Raw genomic sequence first — 24,497 nt, 5'->3', positions numbered from 1 at the left:
AAGTTGACTTAGGCAGAGAAAAGACAGAAAGAAGCCTGTAAGTGAAGACCAGTGCAATGACACATTCTAACCACTGACAATGAATTTCTCAAGCCTTGGTTTTCTCCCCAGAGTTTTCCAATATGGCAGAGACCGGGATGCACAAAGGCCTTCTCTTCATGAGAACACTGTTATTCCCAAGCTAACATGCTTGTTCAGGGCAACTGTGCTCCCCTTCCGACTCTGTCAAAGGAGAGCCACCAGAATATGGGCTAAAGTGGTGGTGAAGATGCTTAAGAGAACTGGGTCAGTCATTACTTGTGACTTTTCCAACTCACTTGATAAAAACTGAACACTACTGCATCCTCTGCATCAGTTATTGCTGCTGGCAGACCTGACGCCTGAGCAGGGCTGGGGTCGTGCCAGGGCTCTCTGAGTGTCTAATAGCCTCACAAGGACTGCATTCCTCACCGACATACCAGGACAGGATGAGGTCTACTTTCCAGAAACTTCAATCTATGTGTATAATATACCAAAAAGAATAAGGCTTCACACAAGAAACAATATGCCAATCAAAAAATAGTGACTCTTTATAAATTTGGATAGGGTCTAAGTTACCCCTTGTAATATATGTGGATGTGGTCATTCTGTAGAAAGTTGGGGTGATTTGCTCCTGAGCTGTCTGCTGATCGCCAGAGCTTCAGGTCCCCATGAATGGCTTCCAGGATGCTCTGTCTGAGCTCTCAGCAACGTAGAGACGGCATGCTTAGATTCCCAACACATCCATGGTCTATATCATATCCAGCTGAAAATGAGAACAACATATTTAGAAGGGAACCAGCTGCCCTCAAACCTGAGGCTCTGGTGACAGGTTGAACAGAAGCTGTCCTGATAGCCACACACACCCATTCAGGTTTTCTCTGCCAACTATTTTCGGACCTCAACACCAAATATTTCCTCATTCTAGCCCCAAAAACTTCTCCACAAAAAGGCTAATACCATACTATGCGGTCGTCACTCCAGCTTTCATGTGAGGCTGGCTGAAGGGCACAGTTTTCCCAAACATGAGTGATGGCTGCAAAAGCCCACATTTGCACAGCTTCCCAGGCACCCACAGTGGGTTGTGATGAGGTCCAGGAAACTTCAAATGCCTATCCGTCTGCCTTGTTTATATTAAGCTAATTGAGAACACTAAAGAAGTGGGCTTTTTAAAGGATGTTTGTATTTGTCAACCCACACAAATGGCATGTTACACTGCTTACTTTTGGTTAAGAACAATTTCGGTAAATTATAATATTTTTTCTACTGAGGGACTAACTTCCCTGGCTCTTTTTTAGTTCTTCAGAGGGGAGGATTAATCCAAATGAATACTATAATTGAAGCTGCAGAACTCAGGGAACCCCATTATGAAATTACCTATACAATTAAATTTGTAATGGTAATAATTAATTGTAATGGTAATAATTAACAGTGCAAGGAGCGTCTGGTGTGTGTGAAATTAACACACAAATAAAAAAACAAGTCTACAATGATGGGTTTTGTGGCTGTATTTACAGCTTAGACAATTCTATCTTTAAACGCCTGGTGCATATTAAAAGTACTTACTAAATCATCCACATCGCCACCTTCTTCAAGTCCTGCTGCATCTTCTTTTGCTTTGTCTTTGGGAGCCAGGAACTATAAACAAGAAGTTGGTCATGACAATAAAATGATTATTTGTGTCTTTTCTGATGAAAATAACAGGCAAATGGAGGGAGGTTCTGAAACACAGGAGCTCTTTCGTCTCTAAACAAGAGGGTTAGTTTTGAGGTTTGATAGTCCACACTAACTCATCACCAGACAGAGTTCTGTGAGAAGGGGAAACATCAGTGCTTGGTAAGGAGGTGACTGGTTGATTGATGGCGTACACCTGGTGCCATTTCTTCCACAGGGTATGTTGGCATGTCCAGGTTAAGAAAATAATAAAGCCCCGCCCCCTCCAGTAAAACCAGCACCTCTTGGTCTCCTTTGAAAGGCGCAGAAGAATTAAGCAAGATTATAGCCATCTTTTCCTGAACCTAGCTGAGGACAAATGTCAATGTCAACAGAGAACAAAATGGTTGAGTTTGGGAGGCTGTTTAATCTTCCGTGGAAATGCTGTTTGTGTGAGAAATGGCTAGAAAACAGGCAGATGAGAACACTTCACATCAGTGTGCTAAGAGCTAGAGCTTCTGAAAGGCAGACACCCTTGAAGGGTCTGTAAGGATCCAGGAGTAATACCAGATTTTTAAAGTACTGAGTGGCTCTAGAAATTATCTGAATACCATTTCCCACCCTGCCCCTCAAGACAGAATAGCAGGGAACCCTTTTAGACTTCATGGTGGTGTATGACAGCTGCAAGTAGGGGTGGGTGTGGCTAAGGCCTATCTGTCCTAGAACAGAAGGAGGTAAGCATGGCTTTCTGTTGTTATTCTGTGTGGTGAGCAAGCCTTCCGGTTCAACCCTGACTGCATGCAACAAGGAAAGCTTGTACTTACAGTTTTCTCACTTGCCTAATATGAAAACTGCTTTCCCTACAAATCCCTGTTATTTTTATGAATGATGGGAATGACCACAACCCAAGACCTACCATAACGATATCTCCTTACCAAGCCAAAAACCAGAGTCTCCCACAGCATGTCCCTGGAAGCAGGCTCCACTCACACATGGGTAACAGAACTGTAAACGTGAGGCTGATGTGCCTCACTGGCTCTGCTCTCCACACTAAGACAGAAGCTATGGCAGTCTGTGGACAGCATCTCTCTCCTGGGCTTTTTCCCTCACTTCTTGCTGATCTCCATCTTGACTGAGATTCTTTAAGGCCACTATGGATCTTCCCATAGCTCTTTGGTGATCTTCTACTAGATCCTATGCAGAGTTGGAATCAAGGCTACCAGAAACAGAAAATCTGAGGCAGACAATCTAAACAGACAGTCTGAATGAAACTGTAATACAGTTTAGGTATCAACTGATTCTATGTACTTATTCTGGGTGATATTAATAAAAATACTGAGGTCCAACTGCAGATAAATGAAGCTTTTTGCACATGGTTTCCTGTGTCAAAGGTTACAAATAAGCTATGCTCAGCTCTTGATTCTTATCTTCATAGTTGTCCTGATTATTATATTAAAATGATTATTTTCTACCTTGACACTTCCACTCATTATCATTAACCAACACAGACAATTTTCCACATATTTGAACTATATAGTAAGACTTACCTAGTTAGGGTGAAAAGAATCAAAGGTAGAGCTAGTTCTTGCTATATTCCCCTATGGGGCCACAAATAACCAGCACTTCCCAAAGAAATGACAAACTCTATGGCAACAGCCCACTATATACGACACTATAAGCTACCTGAAACATGGTGGGTACTCCTCAATGAATCTAGAAAAACCCTAATGCCTCCTGACATTCATTCCTAAACTTCAATTCTTATTGCCTCACCTCCTGCAAGGCTTCTTCATAGTGAGACTAAAGGATAAATTAAGACAAGATCGTCTGCACAGTATGGCCATGGTATATATAATTAAACACGAATGGCACATCTCTGAGATGAGGCTAAATTCCTAGGAAGAGCAGAGCAGCAGAAAAAAGAGAGTTCCAGGACAGCTAGAGCTATTAAACAGAGAAACCCTGTTTTGAGAAGAAAAAGAAAAGAAAGAAAGAAAAAGAAAATTGAAAAGAAAAGAAGAAAAAGAAAAAGGAAAAGAAAGTCCCGAGTTTCCTTTCACCAATTTTGGAACATCAGCTGCTGAGTTCCTGACAGATCTCCACATTCCTGCCTAAGCAGATTACAGCTAAAGGCCGGGCTGCCTCCTTATCCTTCCCAAAGCCCTAGGCTGATCTCTTCTGCAGATCGCTCCTCATCAGTTTCAACAGCAAGTAATTTCTAGTTTATGCAGTGAGCAGAAGACTGGCCTGCTTTCTCAAATTCTTAGGTCACTCCCATCGTTTGACATTTTTTTTCTTTGCAATATGGCTAAGTGGAGCAAAACAGAATGGACATTTGGCAACATGCTTCCCCTTCCTCAAACCACCATCGTTACTTGGGCTTACCACATAGAGTCTCCTTACCTAAAGATCGTTATAAAATGAATCAACAGTACTACCTCTAAGTATACAAGGTTCGGTCAGAGAAATGGAATCAATAACCTTGCATAGGAACTACCAGTCTTATCCCTCTGTTAAGACCAAAAGCTAACAATCAGACCCTTACCAACACCCACATTAAAAACAGAACGATGGGTGTGGTGGCTCACACATGCAATCCCAGCACTTGGAGGTTGAGGCAAGTGGATTGCTGCAGAGTTTGAAGCCAGCCAGGTCTACACAGGGAGTTCCAGGCCAGCCTAGACCATAAAGTGAGATTTTTGTCTCAGAACAGAACAAAACCCCAAGGCTTTTCCACTGGGCTGACTCTAACACCATCAAATGACTACAGATTATGAAAAAAAAAAAAAATCTGGCTGGGACAGTAGTGGTAAAGAGATTGTCTAGCATGTGCAAAGCCCTGTTCCAATCCCCAATACTAGAGCAGCAAAAATTAAGAAAACAAACAAACCAAAGCCAGATGTGGTGTCTGATCACAGAAGGGGAGGATTAGGAGTTCAAGGTCACCCTTTACTACAAAGTGGTTTGAAGCCAGTATGGGTTACATGAGCCCTGGTCTAAAACAAACAAATAAACAAAAGTCAATCAAAAGGAACACAAGGTTGCCTAAAATGACATAATCTGGGGATTCACTGATGCTTTGCACAGTGTATTTTACTCATAAAGATAATGAAGTGCAGCAGAGAAACCCTGAAGCTGGTGTGAAGAACACAGCCAGACCCTTAGCTCTGCTGGTTTCTGAGGGGCCTTGGACCATCTTACAATGAATTACCCACCCCCCAGCATCTCATTGGTTTGTGATTAGTCTCAGATGACCTAGGGTAGGCAAAAATGTTTATGTAAATGTAAATGCTCTAATTACAGGGGTTATAGCCAATGTCTATCCAAGTGTGTACAAGAATATCTTCACTTATAAATGTCAAATGAAATGCCTGTCATTAGGAGAAAGGACAGACAGAGCAGCAGAATCATAACCAGGACACTACACAGCTAGAACACAGAGAAGAACTGCAGAGATAAGAGACAGGAGGTTCTGACTGGGAAGATACCAGGGAACCTCTGGGCAGGAAACAGTCAGGCACATGATATGTAAGAGTCCATCGAGTTGTATAAACTCAATGTTTGTGGATTCTTATGACATGTATGTTCTGCCTTAATAAGTCTGCATTTCTCTCCACTAGCATCTACAGGTGCACTTTTCTATCAAAAAAAAAAAAACAACAACAACAACAACAGATGCCATTTAAAGTTTTTTTGACATCCTTGTAAGTATGCATATGTTGTGTGTGTATACACATACATGCACGTCAGTGTGCAGGTGCATACGTGCCACACTGTGCACGACGAGGTCAGAAAACAATTCTACATGTCAGTTCTTGCCTTCCACCAGAGTCTCTTTTTGTTGTACTAAGCTTTGCCCACTAAGCATTCCACAGGTCATAAAAACATGTTTAGTATAAAAGGAGTTCACTGGATGCCAGGAGTGGCTACATGCACCTTGAACCACAGAGCTGTGGAAGGTAGACATGGGAGGCTCACTGGAGCTTGCTGGGTGTCAGCCTAGCTCCATGTTCAGTGAAAGAGCCTGAAATGATTAGTTTTTATTGTCAACCTGACACAACCTAGAATTACCTGGAAAAATTGTATCAATAATGGATTGTCTAGATCAGATTGGCCTGTGGGCATGTCTGTGGGCAAATTGTCCTGCCTGCCTTAAAGGATGTGGGAAAACCCAGCCTGAAAGTGAGCAGCATCTTCCCTTGGTCTGGGAACCTGGGCTGTGTAAGAACAGAGAAGGCTGGGTAAGTGCTAAGCATGCATTCATTCTCTCTCCACTCTTCATTGGTTATGACTAGCTGTTTTAGGTACCTGCCTTGACTTTCCTACCATGATGAACTGTACATGGAATTATAAGCCAAATGAACCCTTTCTCCCCTAAGTTATTTTCTGTTAGGGTATTTTACCACAGCAAAATTATGACAGTCCTCGTCTCAAAGGAATATGGTAGAACATGACAGAGCATCCTCCTCTGGCCCCCCTGCACACACAGGTAACGCACCCACATACTAGTATACTTACACTACGTTCACACGTGTACACACACACACACACACACACACACACACACACACACACACACACACACACACCTGGGTCAGGTGGTGGTAGATATGCCTTTAATCCCAGCACCTGGGAGGCAGAAGCGGGCAGATCTTTGAGTTCAATGCCAGCCTGGTCTACAGTGTGAGTTCCAGGACAGCCAGGAATAAACAGCGAAGCCCTATCTTGAAAAACCAAAACATTGGCAGAAGCACTGAAAATGTGAAAGGAAAAAAGGAAGGAAGGAAGGAAGGAAGGAAGGAAGGAAGGAAGGAAGGAAGGAAGGAAGGAAAAAAATAAAGAATATGGTGTTTTCTAGATGTAAAATGGAGATACAAAGCTGACTGCAATATACTTTTGCAGAGGCTTTAAGATAATGCACACCAAATGCCTCTCACAGAACTGGTACTCCACAGATTCAGCTGCATTTCTTGGCTTCTCATCTGCCATAAAGTGGAATTTTGCTGGTAGAGAAACATTGTCACCAAGCAATAAGGCACTAGGTAGCCCGTGACAAGAGAAGAAGTCCCACCTGTTACTCACTGTGCTACCTCCACCCAAAGATAGTGACATCCCCAGTTGTCCTAAACTACAACTGAAATCAGTTCTGGTGATATTAGAATCACCTAAGAATTACACCTTATTCCTAGCAATTAGCTGAAATTTCTCTCTAAAGCTTAATTATCAGACATTAAAACTCCTGATGCATAGGCTCTGTGCTCTTTAACCTGAAAGAAGCTATCACCCTGCAAGACAGATGAGTCTCACACAATCTGAAAGTGTTATCTCTTGTTAGATTCCTTCCTTCACTAACTATATTCACTGAGATGTGACATTTTTAGCTAAGAGGTGCTGCAGGGAGGAAAGCCTACCTTTTGAACATCAGCATTCCTCACTTCCTGTAAAAACTAGAATTATGTAGTCAATCTCACCTAGACGACAGAGTTTTCATAATGCATAATGACTAAAATTAAATTATACATAGTTACTGCATTTAGCAAGAGCTGATTGGAATAGCTTTACTCCAACTCCTCTAGGCCTGAAGGCCAGGGGTTCCATCAAATGCTATGTGGATGTTTCAGTGACAAGTGTTTTGTAGGTAAGATAAACATTTATAAAAGCCTTCTTTAAGAGAACACCCTTGATAAAGGTTAGTAAACCTCATCCAATCCAAGGTAAAGGTCTTGAACAACACAGAATTACCAGGAGGAATTCTTCTTCAAGATGGTGACACAGGAACCCTGCCTGATCTCAAACCAGCCATTCTGCCTCAGATCTCATACCTGCAACACCAGTCACGTTAGTCAGTTCCTTAAAATCAGTCAGTCCACTGTGTGATGGACAATAGATTGGCAACAATGATGAGAGAGAGGTAGGACCCAAAGCATCCATCCCCATCTATCCAACCTGCATAGATTTGTCCAGACAAGTCTTAGTATCTGTTGGGAACAGGGATTGACAAGAGATATTTTTTTCATTAAGGATCTTATCCTGAGAGAACTTTTAATTTTGAAGGGTTACTCCTCTGGTATCTTTGAACTTTATAAGATCATGGGTCAGTGGCAGCCAGCACCCATCACCAAGGAGGATGAAGGCAATCAAATTATCTGTCTTTACCAGTGTCCAACTTGAGGTAATCCCTCAATACACTTGAGGTAAAAGCTGTACCCACAATCAGCTTGTGTGTGCCTGGAAGTGGAGGCAGACAACCTGAAAACTTAACAGGTACTCTTCCTTCTATAAAAAGATCAAATTGTAGATAATACGATATAATGCTTGGCATTTCCCTACCTCAGGTCACTTTTTATTCTCTAGTCTAACTTTAAGCCAAGCTTAAATGCAGAAAAAAATCTGGAGGTTTTTAAGATCTAGGTTAAAAGCTTCTTTGAAGACCCTTGATTCACAACATTCCAGATTATGGAAGAAATATTATTACAGCATTGTATAAAGTGACAAGTAAAAATAAAACCAAACATTTGAGTGACATTCTCAAGTCCATGGCACTCAGTTCTGACTATGGCATTATGGAGCACTGAGATGATAACCAGTGCCACTGAGGAGTCTTCTAAGCACTGTGATCTTGCTCCTCAAGAGTAGGCCCATACCTGTTCTTGAACAAAAACTTTGCAATGAGTGTGGGGTGGGGGTGGGAGATGAGGGCATGGCTCAGTTGGTGAAATGCTTCCTTTGCAAGTGAAAGGCCCTGGGTTCAATTCCCAGCACGACATGCACTGACATGGTGATGTAATCTCAGCAGTTGGAAGATGGGAGGCAGCAAGATCAGAATTCAAGGCCACACTGAAGAGATGGCCCAGTGGGTAAAACACTGCTGCACAAGTGAAGACCTGAGTTCAGATCCTTCGGACCCATGTGTCCCTACTGTAAGATTGGATGTAGAAACAGCAGAAGACCCTGAAGCTTTTGGGCTAGCGACAATATCACAGGCAGTGGCAAGAAGAGATCCCATCTCAAACAGGGTGGGAGACAAGGGTGACACCCAAAGTTGTTCTCTAACTGCCACACCCATGTCACAGCTTGAGTGTGCCTGCATTCACATGAACACACACTTAAACAGATGTATATACACACACACAAATAGACACAAAGGTCTTGTTTTAAGTTCAAGGTCTTCCTCAGCTACACAGGGAGATCAAAACCAGCCTGGGCTACAGACCCTGTCTCAAAAAAAAAAAAAAAAAAAAAAAAATCAAAAACTAAACAAGAAAAAAAAAAAAAAAAAACTTTGTGAATCAAAATATTTAGTAAAAATGTTTGATTATTACTGGCTAACTCCTCTCCCAAATAATACTCGATTCCTGTGCAATGTCTTTTCTGAGTTGAAAATCCTTGGGATTTTGAAGTCAGATAAACACTAAACCTTCCAAGGCCTGGCCCTGCCATTCCCTTACCAGCTATTCTGGGTCTCCAGCCAGAGTTCTCCTTTACCACCGTGGTTATGTCCAGTCTCCATCACAGCCCTGTGCTCCTGGAACTGACCATTTGAGCTGGAGGTCAAGGTGCTGTCATCATACAAGCCCAGTGACCACCCCACGGCAGCTGAGTCAACCACCAGCTGCCAGGTGCCATGCTAGGGGGACTAGGTCAGTCAATGACTATGATTGCAGCATAGTGCTATAAACTATGTCCTCTGAGCTATTCAATTGAATTTCATAAAAATTTCATTACAACCTTGATGTACAAAGAAGAATTACTGAGCTAAATAGCTACATATATTTGACTGACAACTGAGTCAGATTTAATATTCAATACATCAAACAAGGAGGCCTTAACCTAACGAATATGCCAATCAAAAGCTCGTGGGTTCTGTATACTTGGGGTCTTTCACTGAAAACACCTGGCTATTCCCAGTGCTAGATTAGGAGTGTTTCTCTACCAGCTCTACATTACACTCACAAAAATAGCTTTAAAACCTCAAACCAACCACTCCTGAGACCCACCTCAAACCCTGAATCTTTGGAGTGGTTCCTGTCTTTGTCTTTAGTGCTAGGGAACAAACCCAGTACCTCATGCATGCTATTTTAGCCAGTTATTCTACCACTGAGCTACATCTCTCGTCCTTGCTGTTTAATCAGTATTTTTAAAAAGAGATGGGAAGGTACAGCTAGATGGCTCAGCGGATAAATGTGCTTGCCATCAAGTCTGACAACCTGAGTTCAAGCCCGTGGTAGGAGAGAACTGATTCCTGCAGTTGTGTCTAAATCAACATGCGCCATATGCCATGGCATGCAGCCCACTCCACCACACACACACACACACACACACACACACACACACACACACACACACACACACACACACACACACACACCACACACACACACACACACACACACACACACACTACACACACACACACACACACACACACACACACACACACACACACAGACACACACACACACACACACACACACACACATGGACACGGACACAGACAAATAAATTTAAATGTAATTTTAAAATATTTACGGTGGGGAAGAGAGGGGTGTAAGAGTGGTATTTCATAGCCTTACTCAGAATCTAGGCTAAGCAAGAGGGTTCAACAGTTGTGCAGCTCCTGAAAGTGGGACTACAGGTGGATTCTAGAAACATAAGAATGCTGCAGCTGAGCTAGTGGGCTGGGCTGGGCTGGGCTGGGCTGGCAAGGAATAGGTCCACTGTGTTAGTAGCTTCCTCATGGTGTAACTCATCTAAAGACAGGGAGGGAATTAGCTCTCCATACCTTTGTGGCTTCCTCAGTTGTGACAGAGCTTCCAGAGCCTTCATCCTTGGTAATCAGAGTAACTCCATCTAAAAAGTAAAGTGAAGAACAATGGAGAAGCTTCTCAACATCAACCGGGGGCTTCCCTGTGCTTGTGTGCACATGTGCTCAGCACAAATACACAGACACAGACATACACAAGCAACATATGCCCCATGCACACAAACATGAATACACACACACACACACATGTACACTACACACTTAGAAATGAAAAAGTAAAAAGGAAAGTTTTATGTATATTTTTAAGTAGCATCAATAAATGAAGAAAACAAGACCATCTTACCCTGAACAACAATTTCCCAGAAATGATTTAATTGCTTAATTTCCACTTTCTCTCGAAGGGCTTCCAGGAAGCTGTTGAAGCGCTGCTCTTCTGAAAACTGGGGGTAGAAGAGGCAAGTCAGAGCACACACACGGCCAAGCACAGCTCCAGACCAATGCACTAGACCAAAATCCATCAGAAACAAAATGCACTGTGGTAACCAGAAACCAGCCACTCAGACTGCTCTGCTCTTTGGGAACCAGAAAGATGGCTATCCACGGAAGGCACGGGGCTGCTAGGAGTCACAGAGATTCTGGCTGCTTAGAGCTTTGTTTTTATCTTTCAGTGCAGACAATTTCAAACAAAACAACACTTTATTGAATGCTCATGCAGCTCAATACACTGATCATCTTGACTTCAAGAACTGTCAATTTACCCAGTTTTTATCTCTTTCTGTGATTAGCAGAGGTTGATCATAGAACCTCATGCCCGCTGGTCCATTGCTCTACCACTGAGCTACAGTACCCACTCCAGCAGCAACTCCACCAATCTTGTTTTGTTTACACCCCTATCTCACATAGCTCTAGGAGTAATTTTAAAATAAATTTCAACCATATTATTTCAATTTTAAATATTTCTGTATGTCACATCTAATATATACTATATATATTTTAAATTAAGAAACATACTCATTTTGGATCCTGGCTCTTTGGAACACCCCTATAATCCTAGCACTGGGGAAATGGAGGCAAGGAAACAAGGAGTTCAAGGCTGGCCTCAGCTGTATTGTGAGCTCTAAGCCAGTATGGACTCTTGAGACCATGTCAGTAGTGAGGGAGACTACCGAGAAGGGGAGAAGAGGAAAATACATGCCACTATACATCAGAAAATTTAAGAAGCCGCAGGAGCAAAGAGCCACTTGATATTTTGCTTCTTTATATGAATTTCATGTTCCTTTAAAACCCTAATTCTACAGCTCACAGCAGGTCTGCACTGAGATGGACAGATCTGCCGCCAGTCTCTCTTGCTCCTCTCCCATCTTGTTCTCATCTCAGTTGTGGTGATGCAGGTGGAACACCGGCCTCGTCCACACTAGGCTACTGAGACACACAGTCCACCTAAGTCCTAACCAGCCCTGAACCTGCTTAGCTTGCAAGATCAGACAACACTGGGTGTCCTCCAGGCGGTAAAGCCAGGGTCTAGCTCTCTCTTTTCTCTAAGGCCCACACTGTTTGCCAACATTCTTCGGGAGCTGTGGTGGCAACAAGTACAGAAGTTAGAAGTTCCACGAAGCCTGAGATGGGGATTTTAAAAGCAACACATTTTTCTTCTCCCTATTTAGCCAAAATCAGTCTCAACTCATCTAGCCATCATTAGTCTTCTCTTGATTCGACTTTTCCAAAATTTTGTTTGCTTGTTTGTTTTTTCATCTGTAGGGTATGTGGATCATCTACTTCTGATGACATATTCTCATTTTTCTTGTCATTCTTTGTATGAACCTAAATTATTCAAGTATTAATTTGTTCATTCAGCAAATATTTAATGAGCACCCACACAGAAACACTTTATGACTATGCCTACTTTAAAAATACGCTTTCTATTTCAAACTGGCTCACTTCTTGCTCAGAGGAATAAATGCCCAGAAATGGCCCAGAAGAGGTTCATAAGCACTTCCTTCCTTCCTTCCTTCCTTCCTTCCTTCCTTCCTTCCTTCCTTCCTTCCTTCCTTCCTTCCTTCTTTTCCTGAGAGAGGGTTTCTCTGTGTAGCCCTGGCTGTCCTGGAACTTGCTCTATAGACCAGGCTGACCTCCAATTTGGAGATCCATCTGCCTCTGCCTCCCAAGTGCTAGGATTAAAGACCTGTGCCACCACCATATGGCATCAGCATTTTCTGAAATGAAACAAAGAAAACCCACTAAAAACATTGGGAAATTATTATTGTTTGTAGGGTTCTTTGTTTCTTCTGGCATTCATATACCTACTCCTGTCTTTATAAAAATCCTTCTCAAAAATCAGTTTTCCTAAAAGACTTAGTTTATCCTTTATGACAGGGCTATCAGAGGTTACAATGGGACTTTCCTCGGTTCTCTAAGTATGAGCATGTAGCTTGGACACTGGTGTCATAAAAAGCCAACTCTGAGGGATAAAGCCCCCACCACCCCACCCCTGCCCCAACTGCCTCCATTCCTCCTGAGGGATGATAATGACAGATTCAGTGAATTAAGTCATTTCCACTCCTCTTGGCATGCTTCACTGTTCACGGTGAGAATGATGCTGCCAAAGCCCAGGCTTATTTGTGCAGTGCTGCTTACGCCTGCCCTTTGTCAGCTGTTGGGGCAGAACATGGGTGAGTGCAGTTACCTGGATGGCCTCCTCCCGGAAAGCTTTGATGCACTCCATACTCTTCATAAAATACAGCGTTTCGTTGGTATCCAAAAACTGCTCAATGTGACTTATTAGCTGGAGACTTGCTAGAATATAAGACAAGAAAAACATTCTCTTAGATATGAGGGATGTTTGTGAAAACACAGTACAGTCCTTGGTACACAACTGTAAGGATGAACTCTTGTTCAAGAGCCTTGGAATCTGGATGCATACTAGCCACGTTTCTCTGGAGAGGGATAAAATGCAAAATTCTACCTCAAAAGTCTCTATATAAGAGCTTTGGTGCTGGGCATGGTGGCGCACATCTTTAGTCCCAGCATTCAGGAGGCAGACGTGGGTGGATTTATGTGAGGTAGAGGCCAGTGTACTCTACAAAGTGAATTCCAGGACATCCTGGGCTACAAAAAGAAACCCTGTCTCTAAAAATCAAAGAAAGATAGAAAAAGAGGGGGAGGTTTAGTAAGGAGCTAGAGGAATGGCTTAGCAGTCAAAAGCCCACCTACTGCTCTTCCAGAGGCCAGGAGCTCTGTTCTCAACACTAACACAGGGTAGATCATAGACTCAGAGAAGCTGACGCCCTCTTCTGGCTTCTGTGGGAACTGCATAAACATGCACATTCATTCTCTCTCTCTCTCTCTCTCTCTCTCTCTCTCTCTCTCTCTCTCTCTCACACACACACACACACACACACACACACACACACACACACACTCAATTAAAAATAATAAACCAGCCAGGCGGTGGTGGTGCATGCCTTGAATCCCAGCACTCGGGAGGCAGAGGCAGGCAGATCTCCATGAGTTCAACAACAGCCTGGTCTCCAGAGTGAATGCCAGGACAGGCTCCAAAGCTACACAGAGAAACCCTGTCTCAAATATAATAATACTAATAAATCTTTTGAAAAAAAAGAAATTTGACAATACTTGTTATTTGTCAAGAAATAAAATTAAATTTCTAAAGACTAAGAATTACAGCTAAGTATTCTTTCTGGGGTGTCACACACTAGGTTGTAGTCAGATGTTTTGTTTTGTATTTTTGCTTGTTTCCTTTTAAATCTTATTCTTGGTTTTGCTCTTTTTTTTTTAATTTTGGACAGTTCAAAACTACCTTTCCTAATATAGTCACAGGAAATTAATCCTCCAGTTCTCCTAACTCTGAGACTAGGGGTAACTCAAACAGTACCAGGCAATGAAAAGTAACGAGCTAGGGACAACCTACCTTTTCCCAATCCCAGATCACATTAGGAAAGAGCAGCACACATTCATTATAAAATGAACAATCATTACTGTGTCTGCGCCCTTCCTGGACTTGGATGCTTCCCGTGCTTCTCAGCACTGCACTAGCTCTGGACAACACTTCATAAGCAATGGCTGTTAGCAAGCAATGGATAAATGCTTCCGAAGGCACAGGACATTAATATGTTATCATTTACAAGGCAAACTGCAACTTGTGACTGTCTCACAAAGAAAGAAAAAAGGAATTCTTCAGTATGAAAAATGCAGAGGAGAAGAGAAACATGTCATGACCTAAGCTGAAGAAGAAACCAATGAAACATGAGTATCATGGCCTCGTGGTGCCTCTCCTTCGCCCCTGAACATTGTCAATTTATGTGGCATGGCCAAGATAGTCTAAGATGACTATTTCCCAAAATCATGACCTCATTTGAACATTCTGTTTAGTATGTACATGTGATTGCAATACCAAAGCAAACTGCTTTTTAAGAGTCACCTGTGAGGGCTCAAGGCCACTAACTGTGACTCAGAGAGTCGGAGCATTGTTCAGTGTCTGACAAAAGACCTGAATCAACGCCATCTACTCATTTCCTGAAGACCTTTGAGCATGTAGAAAGAATTTAAAAACACTGAATGAAGCATTTTCTAATATAGCAATTTCTCAGGAAAAAATATCCCCAGGAACCATTCCATCTCTTCTACCAACAGGGAGACTATGATCTCCATTGCTATAAAGCATTTGACAAATTTGAGGATTAAAGAAACACTTCCCTATGCAATTTCAGAAATCTCCCCCAATGTGTCCTCCAGCAGTAAATTAATATCCAGGTACAATGCCAAGGAGGGACAGCATGTTCCAACGGTCTTTTTAAGGAAAATAATACAATCCTGATTATCGGGTAGGAAAAAAACCATCTACAAGAAGCTCAAAGCAAACAAAAGCATTTTCTCTTTTCAGCGTGCAAAGGCAAAGTAACCAAATGCCTGGTATTTCTAATACAGCTCACAACAGCTTCTTTTTGTAGACAGTTTAATGTAAAGTTCACCTAGCATTATATATCTAAGCACAAATAAACCCCTTTAGAGGTCAAGGACACTAATCCCAAATACTCCAAGCCCTCCATTTTTTCTGAAATGAGAATGAAGAATCTTAGGAAGCTATAACATAACTGTTTCTCTTTGCTTCAATTAACAACAACTTCATTAGCTTGTCCTATTTAATATTTATTATGTACAAGACGGTATGCTATGTTCCTTAGGATTCAATTAAGTTGAAGATAAACTCCTTTCCTGAGGACTTTGCAGTCTACTGGGGAATATAATACATATGTACACCAAAATAATAATAATAATAATAATAATAATAATAATAATAATAATAATAATAAGGTGTAAATATGAAGGAGACTATGAATGTTGTGAAATCACAGTAACTTATCTGAAAAAAAATTGTGTATGGGGCTGAATTTTTTCAAATTTTCGGCAATTACAGAAGGCATCATCAATGAACATGGCTCTTAACTGTACAATGAAAAGTAGAAGTTGGCTTTCATCCAACAGTGCCCAGGGAGATGTCTTAGTGCATAGAGTACTCACCACACAAGCATAAGGACATGAGTTCAGCTCCCCAGCACCACTATAAAGAGAGGATCCTCAGAACATCTTGCTTAGCTAGTCTAACCTAATTAAATTGGTGGGTTCCAGTGAGAGTCAGTATCTCAGAAGAGTGACCGAGAAAGACACCCAGAGTTGACCTCTGACCTGTACACAAACACATATGTCCACATGTACGTACGTACACACACACAGACACACACACACACACACACACACACACACACACACACGTCCACATGTATACGCATACATCCGTCCACATATACATACATGTCCACGAACACATATACCATACACAGGGTGGGGTGGGGAGTGGAGGAGGGGGAGAATGAATAACCCTAAATATGAGGGATAGAGGTGGAAAAGTGCCCAGAGTGATGCACAAGAGTAAGGGGGGGGGGTGTTAGAGTTGGACAGAAAAAAACAATGGAGGGAGGAAGTTTCAAGAGAGTCTGCACACGTGAGGAGGGTGGAGCTTGAGTCCTGAGGAAGAACAGAAGAAGAAAGGGTTCAAGGCCAAGCCTTAGGAACAACAATATTTAAAGATGGACAGAGGAATGACAGCTGCACGATGCCAAGAAGGAATAGTCAGAAGGAACATAAAAACCAGGACTTGGATCATAGATACTAACAGAATTAAAGAAGGGAGATGTCTGTGTCTAAACTTTCACAGAAAAGCTACAAAAGGGCCAGCGAGATGGCTCAGTGGGTAAGAGTGCTTGTTACCAAGCCTGATGATCTGAGTTCAATCCTTGGAATCCAAGTGATGAAAAGAGACAATCAATTTCTACAAATTGTCCTCTACATGAGCACCATAGTGTGCCTGCCCCAGTAATGCCACACACAAAAAATAAATGGGGGGGGGGACTACAAATAAACACATATTTAAAACACCAAAGATTGAGGGATAAAACATGTCATCTAGTTCATGAGCCTATTAAATAGTGAAGAAAGGTACTGAACTGTTTCACTAAAACCACAGCTTTCTTACCTATTTTATCCTGAAATATGAAAGAACACACACAAACACACATCAGAGAGAGAGAAAAAAGTCAGAGACACAGACACAGATCAGCTTAGAGGAGATACTCAAAATAATAACATATCAAAGGCAACTATCCATCTGCAATGGTGAAGGGGTGAAGAAAATGAAGGAGTCTCAACACCTAGTTTCTGTTTATGAATGACGTTCTCAGGATTTGTGGACCTATGAAGATTTAGTCTTTCATATGTACCTGTCTGACTGCTTTGTCCTTTCCTCAACAAGGTTGAGAAACTCTGACAAATAAATAGAACAACCTTCCAACAAATCCAATGAATACAAAGAGCTGTATTTTGTCCTTCTAGAAGCAGTCATATGGCCAGTGCATCTGGCCTCTGACTCTGAATTCTACCTCTTTACCTAGACTATTTTGTGGTTCACTGACTACAATGAACCATTTAACACTAGGGAACAACTGTGATTGATAATGCTTTACATACTGAATATTAGGGAGAGATGTGAACAAGAGAGTCCCTTCCAACATTTGGAGCATGTCCCATTTTCTTCCATCTTTAAAAAAGTAAGATGCAGCCGGGTATTGGTGGCACACGCCTTTAATCCCAGCACTTAGGAGGCAGAGGCAGGCGGATCTCTGTAAGTTCGAGACCAGCCTGGTCTACAAGAGCTAGTTCCAGGACAGCCTCCAAAGCCACAGAGAAACCCTGTCCCCCCCCCAAAAAAAAAAAAAAAAAAGTAAGATGCAAGATGTGACTGGGGAAAAACAAACTTTCCTTCCTAGCTGGTTTAGGCTTTGGTTCCCCTGCTCTGCAGTATGGAGGAAATGGCTGACAGGCACATTTCTCTGCTTCCACAGCAGTTACGGGGCTAACAGACAGTCAGTCTTCATCCTCAGTAAGCCACAGATGCAATTATAATGCACCAAAATGTTCAGAATTAGCCAGTGATTCAATAATACTTATTAGTAGCTAATATAAAAATGGCCATTGGAGGGATCGTTCATTTTAGAATACTACAGCAGGTGAAAGGCCTTCATTTATCTTGGGGAGGCTTCAAAGATATCTATTCTAGATTCAGGTTGTATACAGGCTTAATATAGTATCATAGTTAGTGTTTCTACTGCTGCAATGAAATACGATGACCAAAAACCAAATTGGGGAGGAAGGAGCTTATCGGGGTTACACTTCAGCATTGCTATCCATCACTGAAGAAGTCAGGACAGGAACTCAGGGTCCCAGAGGCAGGAGCAGATGCAGAGGCCACGGAGGGGAGGTGCTTACTGGCTTGCTTCCCATGGTTTGCTCAACCTACCTTCTTTTAGAACCCAGGACCCCAGCCCAGGGATGGCACCACCCACCAGGGCTGGGCCCTCCCCCATTGATCACTGAAGGAGAAAATGCCATACGGTTGGATCTCCTGGAGGCGTTTCCTCAGCTGAGGCTCCTTCCTCTGATGACTCTAGTTTGTATAAAGTTGACACACAAAACCAGCCAGTACACACAGCAATACAGAATCTTGTTCATATGTGAAATGAGTCTCAATATTATCATGCATTTACGTCACACTCAAAGGGTATCCAGACTCACAAGTGTTCCATTAGAGGAAAATGGCAGGCTTTCCTTGTTTTATTTGAAATGCATGCCCTTCCTCTACAGAAACCACAGGACACCAGTCCAAGTCCTACAAGACAGACTTTTCTTCTCAGTGCATGGTAACAAGGGCCAAGACACCTGGGGCCATAACCTAGCCTGCCCCTTCCATTTACCTATGAAGGCATTTTTACTCAAATGAAAGAAAGTAACTATGAGTTTTTCCTCTTACCCAACAGAAAAAAAAAAAAAAAGCAACAGACTCTCTCATCTGTCACACACCACATATAATAACAAGTTCTAAAGACATCCTGAATGATTTCTTTGAACCCAAGCATCATTCAAGATGTCTCCCGACTGAACTCTCCTCACCACTTCAATGCCTCATGGGAAGTTTACTTATTGCTCATTTTGCAGGTGGCAGTGGTTAAGTCATTTTTAAATGGTAAGAACAGATTTATATTCCTAATGACAATTGTATCTTAATATCTAAAACTTATAAAGCAACAACAAAAATTTAAGCATTTAAATCAAATAAACATAATGTTAGCCACTTGTTTTTAACAGAATAAAAAGGAGTAATGTGCATCAGCAGATAAAACTCTAGGCAAGGAGTCTGTCACCAATTAAAACCGCATGTAAATTACAACCCTGCTTTAAGCCAGAAACTTGGATGGGTTATGTGCTTGATAATAAAAGGGAGTCTGTGGTGTCGGTTTTAAAACAGGCAGCTAAAATGAGTCAGCTCACAAAATGGCTTCCCTTTTGGGTCTCTTTAGGGCACAAACCAACTGCTGTGGGTAGAGCTTGTGAGTTTATCGGCCGGGGGAAAGAAGTCACTCTACACATTTAACACAGGAAATGTAACTCGAGCAGTCATTATTCTCATGAAGAAGAGCTACGAAACCAACTGATAATGTTCTGTAAGGCAGCACACAAGAATAGCAGAAGCATTTAGCACCTTGTGCCATGTAGCACAAAGGAGAATATGAGGTAACCAGAGCCCAGGGACCTGTCCTACGGGAGGCAAAGCCATGAAGGACCAGAGAGGCTGCTAAAACAGAGGGGAGATACTCTCCAGTTGCTCTTTCCCTTCCCTCTAACAACCCACCTACCAATTTCCTGCCAGAATTTCCCTTCAACTGAACCCTGCAGAAGTCTAAAGACCTGGGAGAATGGGAAAGACAAATGACAGGGCCACCTCAGCCTCCTGTCCCTTGACCATCCAGTGCACACAGGGGTAGAGTAAGGAACAGATTTAAGGGCCACTTGCTACGTGCCTTATCATGAATTTACAAAAAAAAAAAAAACCTCAGTTTTTGAACTGGATATTTCCAGGAGAACTGGATATCAACAAGACATTATTTAACATAAATAATAAAGGAAGACAGCATTTGCAGAGTTTTCTCTTCCCTACCTAGTGAGATGGGATACAACTGAAGGAACCGGCTTCCCTTTTGGCAGCCATAATAGTCGAACATGTGCTTCTATGACCTTGTCCTAGAAACCAGAAAGTCAGATGCCTACCTCGTGACAAGGAAACAATCAGAAGTTAGTCACTAGAAAGTCAGATGCCTGTCTCGTGACAAGGAGCCAATCGAAAGTTAGCTGGTGGCGCTATGCTTTACGACCTTAGGTGTGCTTTACGGACAAGCGCACAGCAATGACGTAGAGAGCATAGCAACCACCCTGGGAGGGCCTATGGGCCATAACAACCAGTTGACCAATCAACACAGGGCAAGCCCTCCAAGCCTGGAAGCACAACAATCGTGAGCCTGTGCGTAAGCCTGTGCCTACCCCTAGACACTCCCCTTACGCTGCCCTATAAGATCTTTTGGGAGACCCAAGGAGCCGTCTTTTCTAGCCGTCAGCCATGGCGGGTGGGTGAAAGACCCGAGCTAACATGGGGTTAGTTCGTTAAATTACAATAAAGCCTCATGCAGTTTGCAGCAAGCTCTCGAATCCGCCTGGTGATTGGGGTGACCGCGAACCTGGCCTGAGACCCCGGATACTTGAGTTTTCGGGGGTCTAACACAACAAAACCCACTCAAGGAACTGACAAGGTTCACCAGCATATCTGAAGCTTTTCCTGGGCCTTTTTGTTGTTGTTGTTGTTGTTGTTTTAAGTTTTACTCTATGAAAACAGAGCCACGTAAAAACCACTCATTTTACTAATTGTAACACCTTTAGCTACATGGCATACATTTCCTTTTTCTTCAGGTTTAACATGGGGAAACAGAGCAGCAGTTAACCACCACACCACCACATGGTTGTGGAAACATACAGAAGATTCCACTGGACCCAGATAAACTACAAAAAGAAGGTATTTCAAGTATTTCTCTTTAAATGACAAAAGACAGGTTGATTTGTTTCTTAATGTAAGATCCCAAGAAGTTTTCCTTGGATGTCTGTGCGTCTGGCTCTAATATTCCTGTTTGAGTTTGTATCATCTCTAGTGAATATTCTTATTGGAGAAAAGGAAATCAAAAGACACAGAACTACAAAAAGCATAAACTTTATGAGCCTGAAAATGGCCTTCAAAATAGCCTGTTCAAGCAGCAGTAGTAGACAGAGCTTGCCCTTTGCCTCTTTTGTCCTTTGCCCCCAAGGAACTGTTCTGTTGGACTGCCTCATAACCCTTCAGTTAGCACAAGGGGTGTGGCTTCCTTGTAGAAAGAGAACAAAGGTCAACAGGTACACAAGGATCTCCATCACCATCACACTATGTATGCTGGGTAGCAGGGGAAGCTGAACTAGGAATACAAAGTACTGATCACCTCAAGAGAAGAGGTGCAGCCCTGGATTATTTCATTATCATCATCATCACCATCGCCATCAACATCATCATCGTCGTCGTGGTCGTCATCATCATCATCACTCTCTCCAATAGTAAAAAACGAAATTAAAATCTCACCATCTAAGCTCCACAAGTTCCATCACAGCCCATTTTTTCATGCTTAACGATTTTCTCATTAAATGCAGTAATTTCTCACAAATTGCACTAATAAAAGCAAGCCCTGCTGGGTGTTTCCTCCCTTTTTAAATGCTGTCTTTTCATTGATGTGTTAAATTAAAACCGCAGGCACAAGAAGCAGAGTAAATGCAAAGTCTTTGTTGTCAGGGTCTATTTCTACCGACCATAAGAGAGCTCTTGTTTTATTTTTGTTTTTATTTGTGCTAATATTGAATACTACTTCTGTGGCTACAAGAAAGGAGGAACTTGAACTTAGCTTACTATAGAATAATAATGGTAGGGTGAGCTAAAGAAAAACCAGAAAAATGACATCCAGTTGGGTCACTGGCTACGAACTCACCACATATCAAAAAGCATGACAACATATCATTTTAAAATCTGGATGGGCAACATCTTTATTTAAATTTAAATTTAAATATCTTCATCTTTAACAGTTTGGTTGTAAGACCAGATCTCTTCCCAGGGTGGGTGGCAAATTTTAAATTTCATGGTCAATGAAATTTTATGATCTTGCTATTTTTTTTATTAAAAACATGCTAAACATTAAAAGCCCATTAACATTTCCCACAAAGCCTAAAGGTCATCAATTAATACAAGAAACATAGTAGTGAAATACAGAACAAAGAACATCCTCACTCTAAGATGATTCATTTTCTCTAGCTCCAGGGGAAAAAAAAAAAAAGAAGGAATATATTTGAAGCACAAAAGTCACGCCATGCTAACATAAGAAAGAAAGCAAAGGAAGACTTTCTTATTAAACAAGGAGATTCCTTTTGCTCATTTACATAAAGTATATACTATATACTTTATTATATGCCATATTCCTGAAAGATGTACTGGGCTTGGGATGGATGGGAGGAAGGAAGGGAAAAGAAAGATGGGCTCCACAAGTTCCCAAGGTCCTAGAACTCTAACAGTTTTGCAGTAACTGGCTTCATACCTGAGTAGATGCTGATGTCATCACCTACTGCAGGGATTAAGCAGAAGGAACCAAGTAGCCATAGTAACAGCACAGCCAAGAGGAAACAGTCTGGAACAAGAGTCCAATCTGGCAATGGGATCCAATTAAAACTTGGTAATTGAATGAAATTGAAATTCATGTATCAGTTGAGGATATACACAATGAGTGATGAGTCAGATTTCACAGGCAGGCACCTGCTGAAGATGCTTTTGTGCATACCAGAGGCAGCGGCAGCACCCTGTTTACACGATGCATCATGAATTTGAGTCATTCTTGGAATATCAGTACTAGACTTTTAGAACAACCATTTTCTTCTTGAATCCTCTACAACTCAATATATATTAACACCCTTTATTAATGCAGCACTTTCCTTAAGAACCCTCAGATCTCCTTTGTCTCCCATTTACAGTTTTTCTCTATCATTTAATGAAGAAAATTTAATATTTAGAGTTTAAAATATAGTGAAGGAACCGGCTTCCCTTTTGGCAGCCATAACAGCCAAACACGTGCTTGCCATAAACCTGCCTTGGTCACTTAGAGGTCAGATGCCTGTCTCGTGACAAGGAATCTTAGTCACTAGAAAGTCAGATGCCTGTCTCGTGACAAGGAACCAATCGGAAGTTAGCTGGTGGCGCTATGCTTTACAACCCTGGGTGTGCTTTACAGACAAGCGCACAGCAATGACGTAGAGAGCATAGCAACCACCCTGGGAGGGCCTATGGGCCATAACAACCAGTTGACCAATCAACACAGGGCAAGCCCTCCAAGCCTGGAGGCACACCAATCCTGAGTCTGTGCATACCCCTAGACACTCCCCTTACACTGCCCTATAAAGATCTGTGCGCAGCGGCTTCAAGCCGTCTTTCTAGCTATCCGCCATGGCGGGTGGGTGAAAGACCCGAGCTAACATGGGGTTAGCTCGTTAAATTACAATAAAGCCTCATGCAGTTTGCATCAAGCTTTCGCCTCCATTCTGTGTTTGGGGTGGCCGCCGTCCTGGGCTAAGATTCTGGAAGCCTCAGCTTTTCAAGGGTCTTACAATAGAAATGCTGTATTTCTCTATGTGGTGGCTAATCTTCTTTGCCAACTCTCCTAGACTGGGACTCGCCTACGAGATGTATATCTGGGTGCACGGTTGAGAGAGTTTCCAGAGTTTAACTGAGGAAGGAAGACCTACCTTCGGTGTGAGTAGTTGTGATGGTTTGAATAGGAATGGCCCCCATAGGCTCATAAAATGCTCTATTAGAAGGTGTGGCCTTGTTGGAGGAAGTGTGTCACTGGAGGTGGGCTTTGAGGTTTCCAATGCTCAAGACAGGCCCAGTGTCACTCTCTTCCAGCTGCCTGCTGCTCAGGATTTAGAACTGTCAGCTCCCTTTCCAGCACCATGTCTGCCTGTGTGCAGCCATGCTTCCCACCATGACAACAATGGACTTTTAACCTCTGAGGCTTTAAGCCAGTCCCAATTAAATGATTTCCTGTATAAAAGTTGCCATGGTCATGGTGTCTCTTCACAGCAATAGAACATTGACTAAGACAGAAGTACCATCTCATGGACTGGGTCCTAGACTAACAATAAGACAAAACAAGCAAAGCACCAGCATTCATCTCTCTCTATTCCTGGCTGTGGATGTAATATGAAGAGCTACCTTACCTGCCACCAAGGTTTTCCTGCTATTATGGACAATCTCCCTATAAACTGTGAGCCAAAATAGAGAGTACCTTCTGTAAGATGCTATTGTCAAGTATTGTGTCATAGCCATGAGAAAAGTAACTAATATATTCAATTTCTTCTTTCATAGGTCTTGGATTTGGGGACTGATTAAAAGAATCAAAGGAAACATTCTGGTGCAACTCAAAGATTTGAATTCCTGTTACTTCCAAGTTTCAATCTATTAAAGTTATCAAAAGAAACAAGTGACTCACTACAAGCTGGCAGTATGCAGAGAGCATAAGAAAATATGGAAGTCATTTGGTCCCAACAA

At 42.2% G+C, this 24,497-nt stretch overlaps 1 protein-coding gene across 1 annotated transcript in view; it reads right to left on the bottom strand.

The window, feature by feature from the left end:
- Positions 1-694: 694 nt before the first annotated feature.
- Positions 695-24,497, bottom strand: part of Xrcc5 (X-ray repair cross complementing 5) — an 89,230-nt gene continuing 65,427 nt past the window's right edge. Inside the window, 5 exon segments of the mRNA NM_001246740.1 lie at positions 695-784; positions 1,585-1,656; positions 10,454-10,521; positions 10,779-10,875; positions 13,119-13,228. Coding sequence (NP_001233669.1) covers positions 770-784; positions 1,585-1,656; positions 10,454-10,521; positions 10,779-10,875; positions 13,119-13,228 — 362 coding nt within the window. The 3' untranslated portion in view covers positions 695-769.

Source organism: Cricetulus griseus, chromosome 2 (assembly GCF_003668045.3).
Source record: "Cricetulus griseus strain 17A/GY chromosome 2, alternate assembly CriGri-PICRH-1.0, whole genome shotgun sequence".
Lineage (NCBI taxonomy): Eukaryota > Metazoa > Chordata > Mammalia > Rodentia > Cricetidae > Cricetulus > Cricetulus griseus.
Note: the sequence above shows the minus strand (reverse complement) of the source record. Positions and strands in the feature narration are given on the sequence as shown.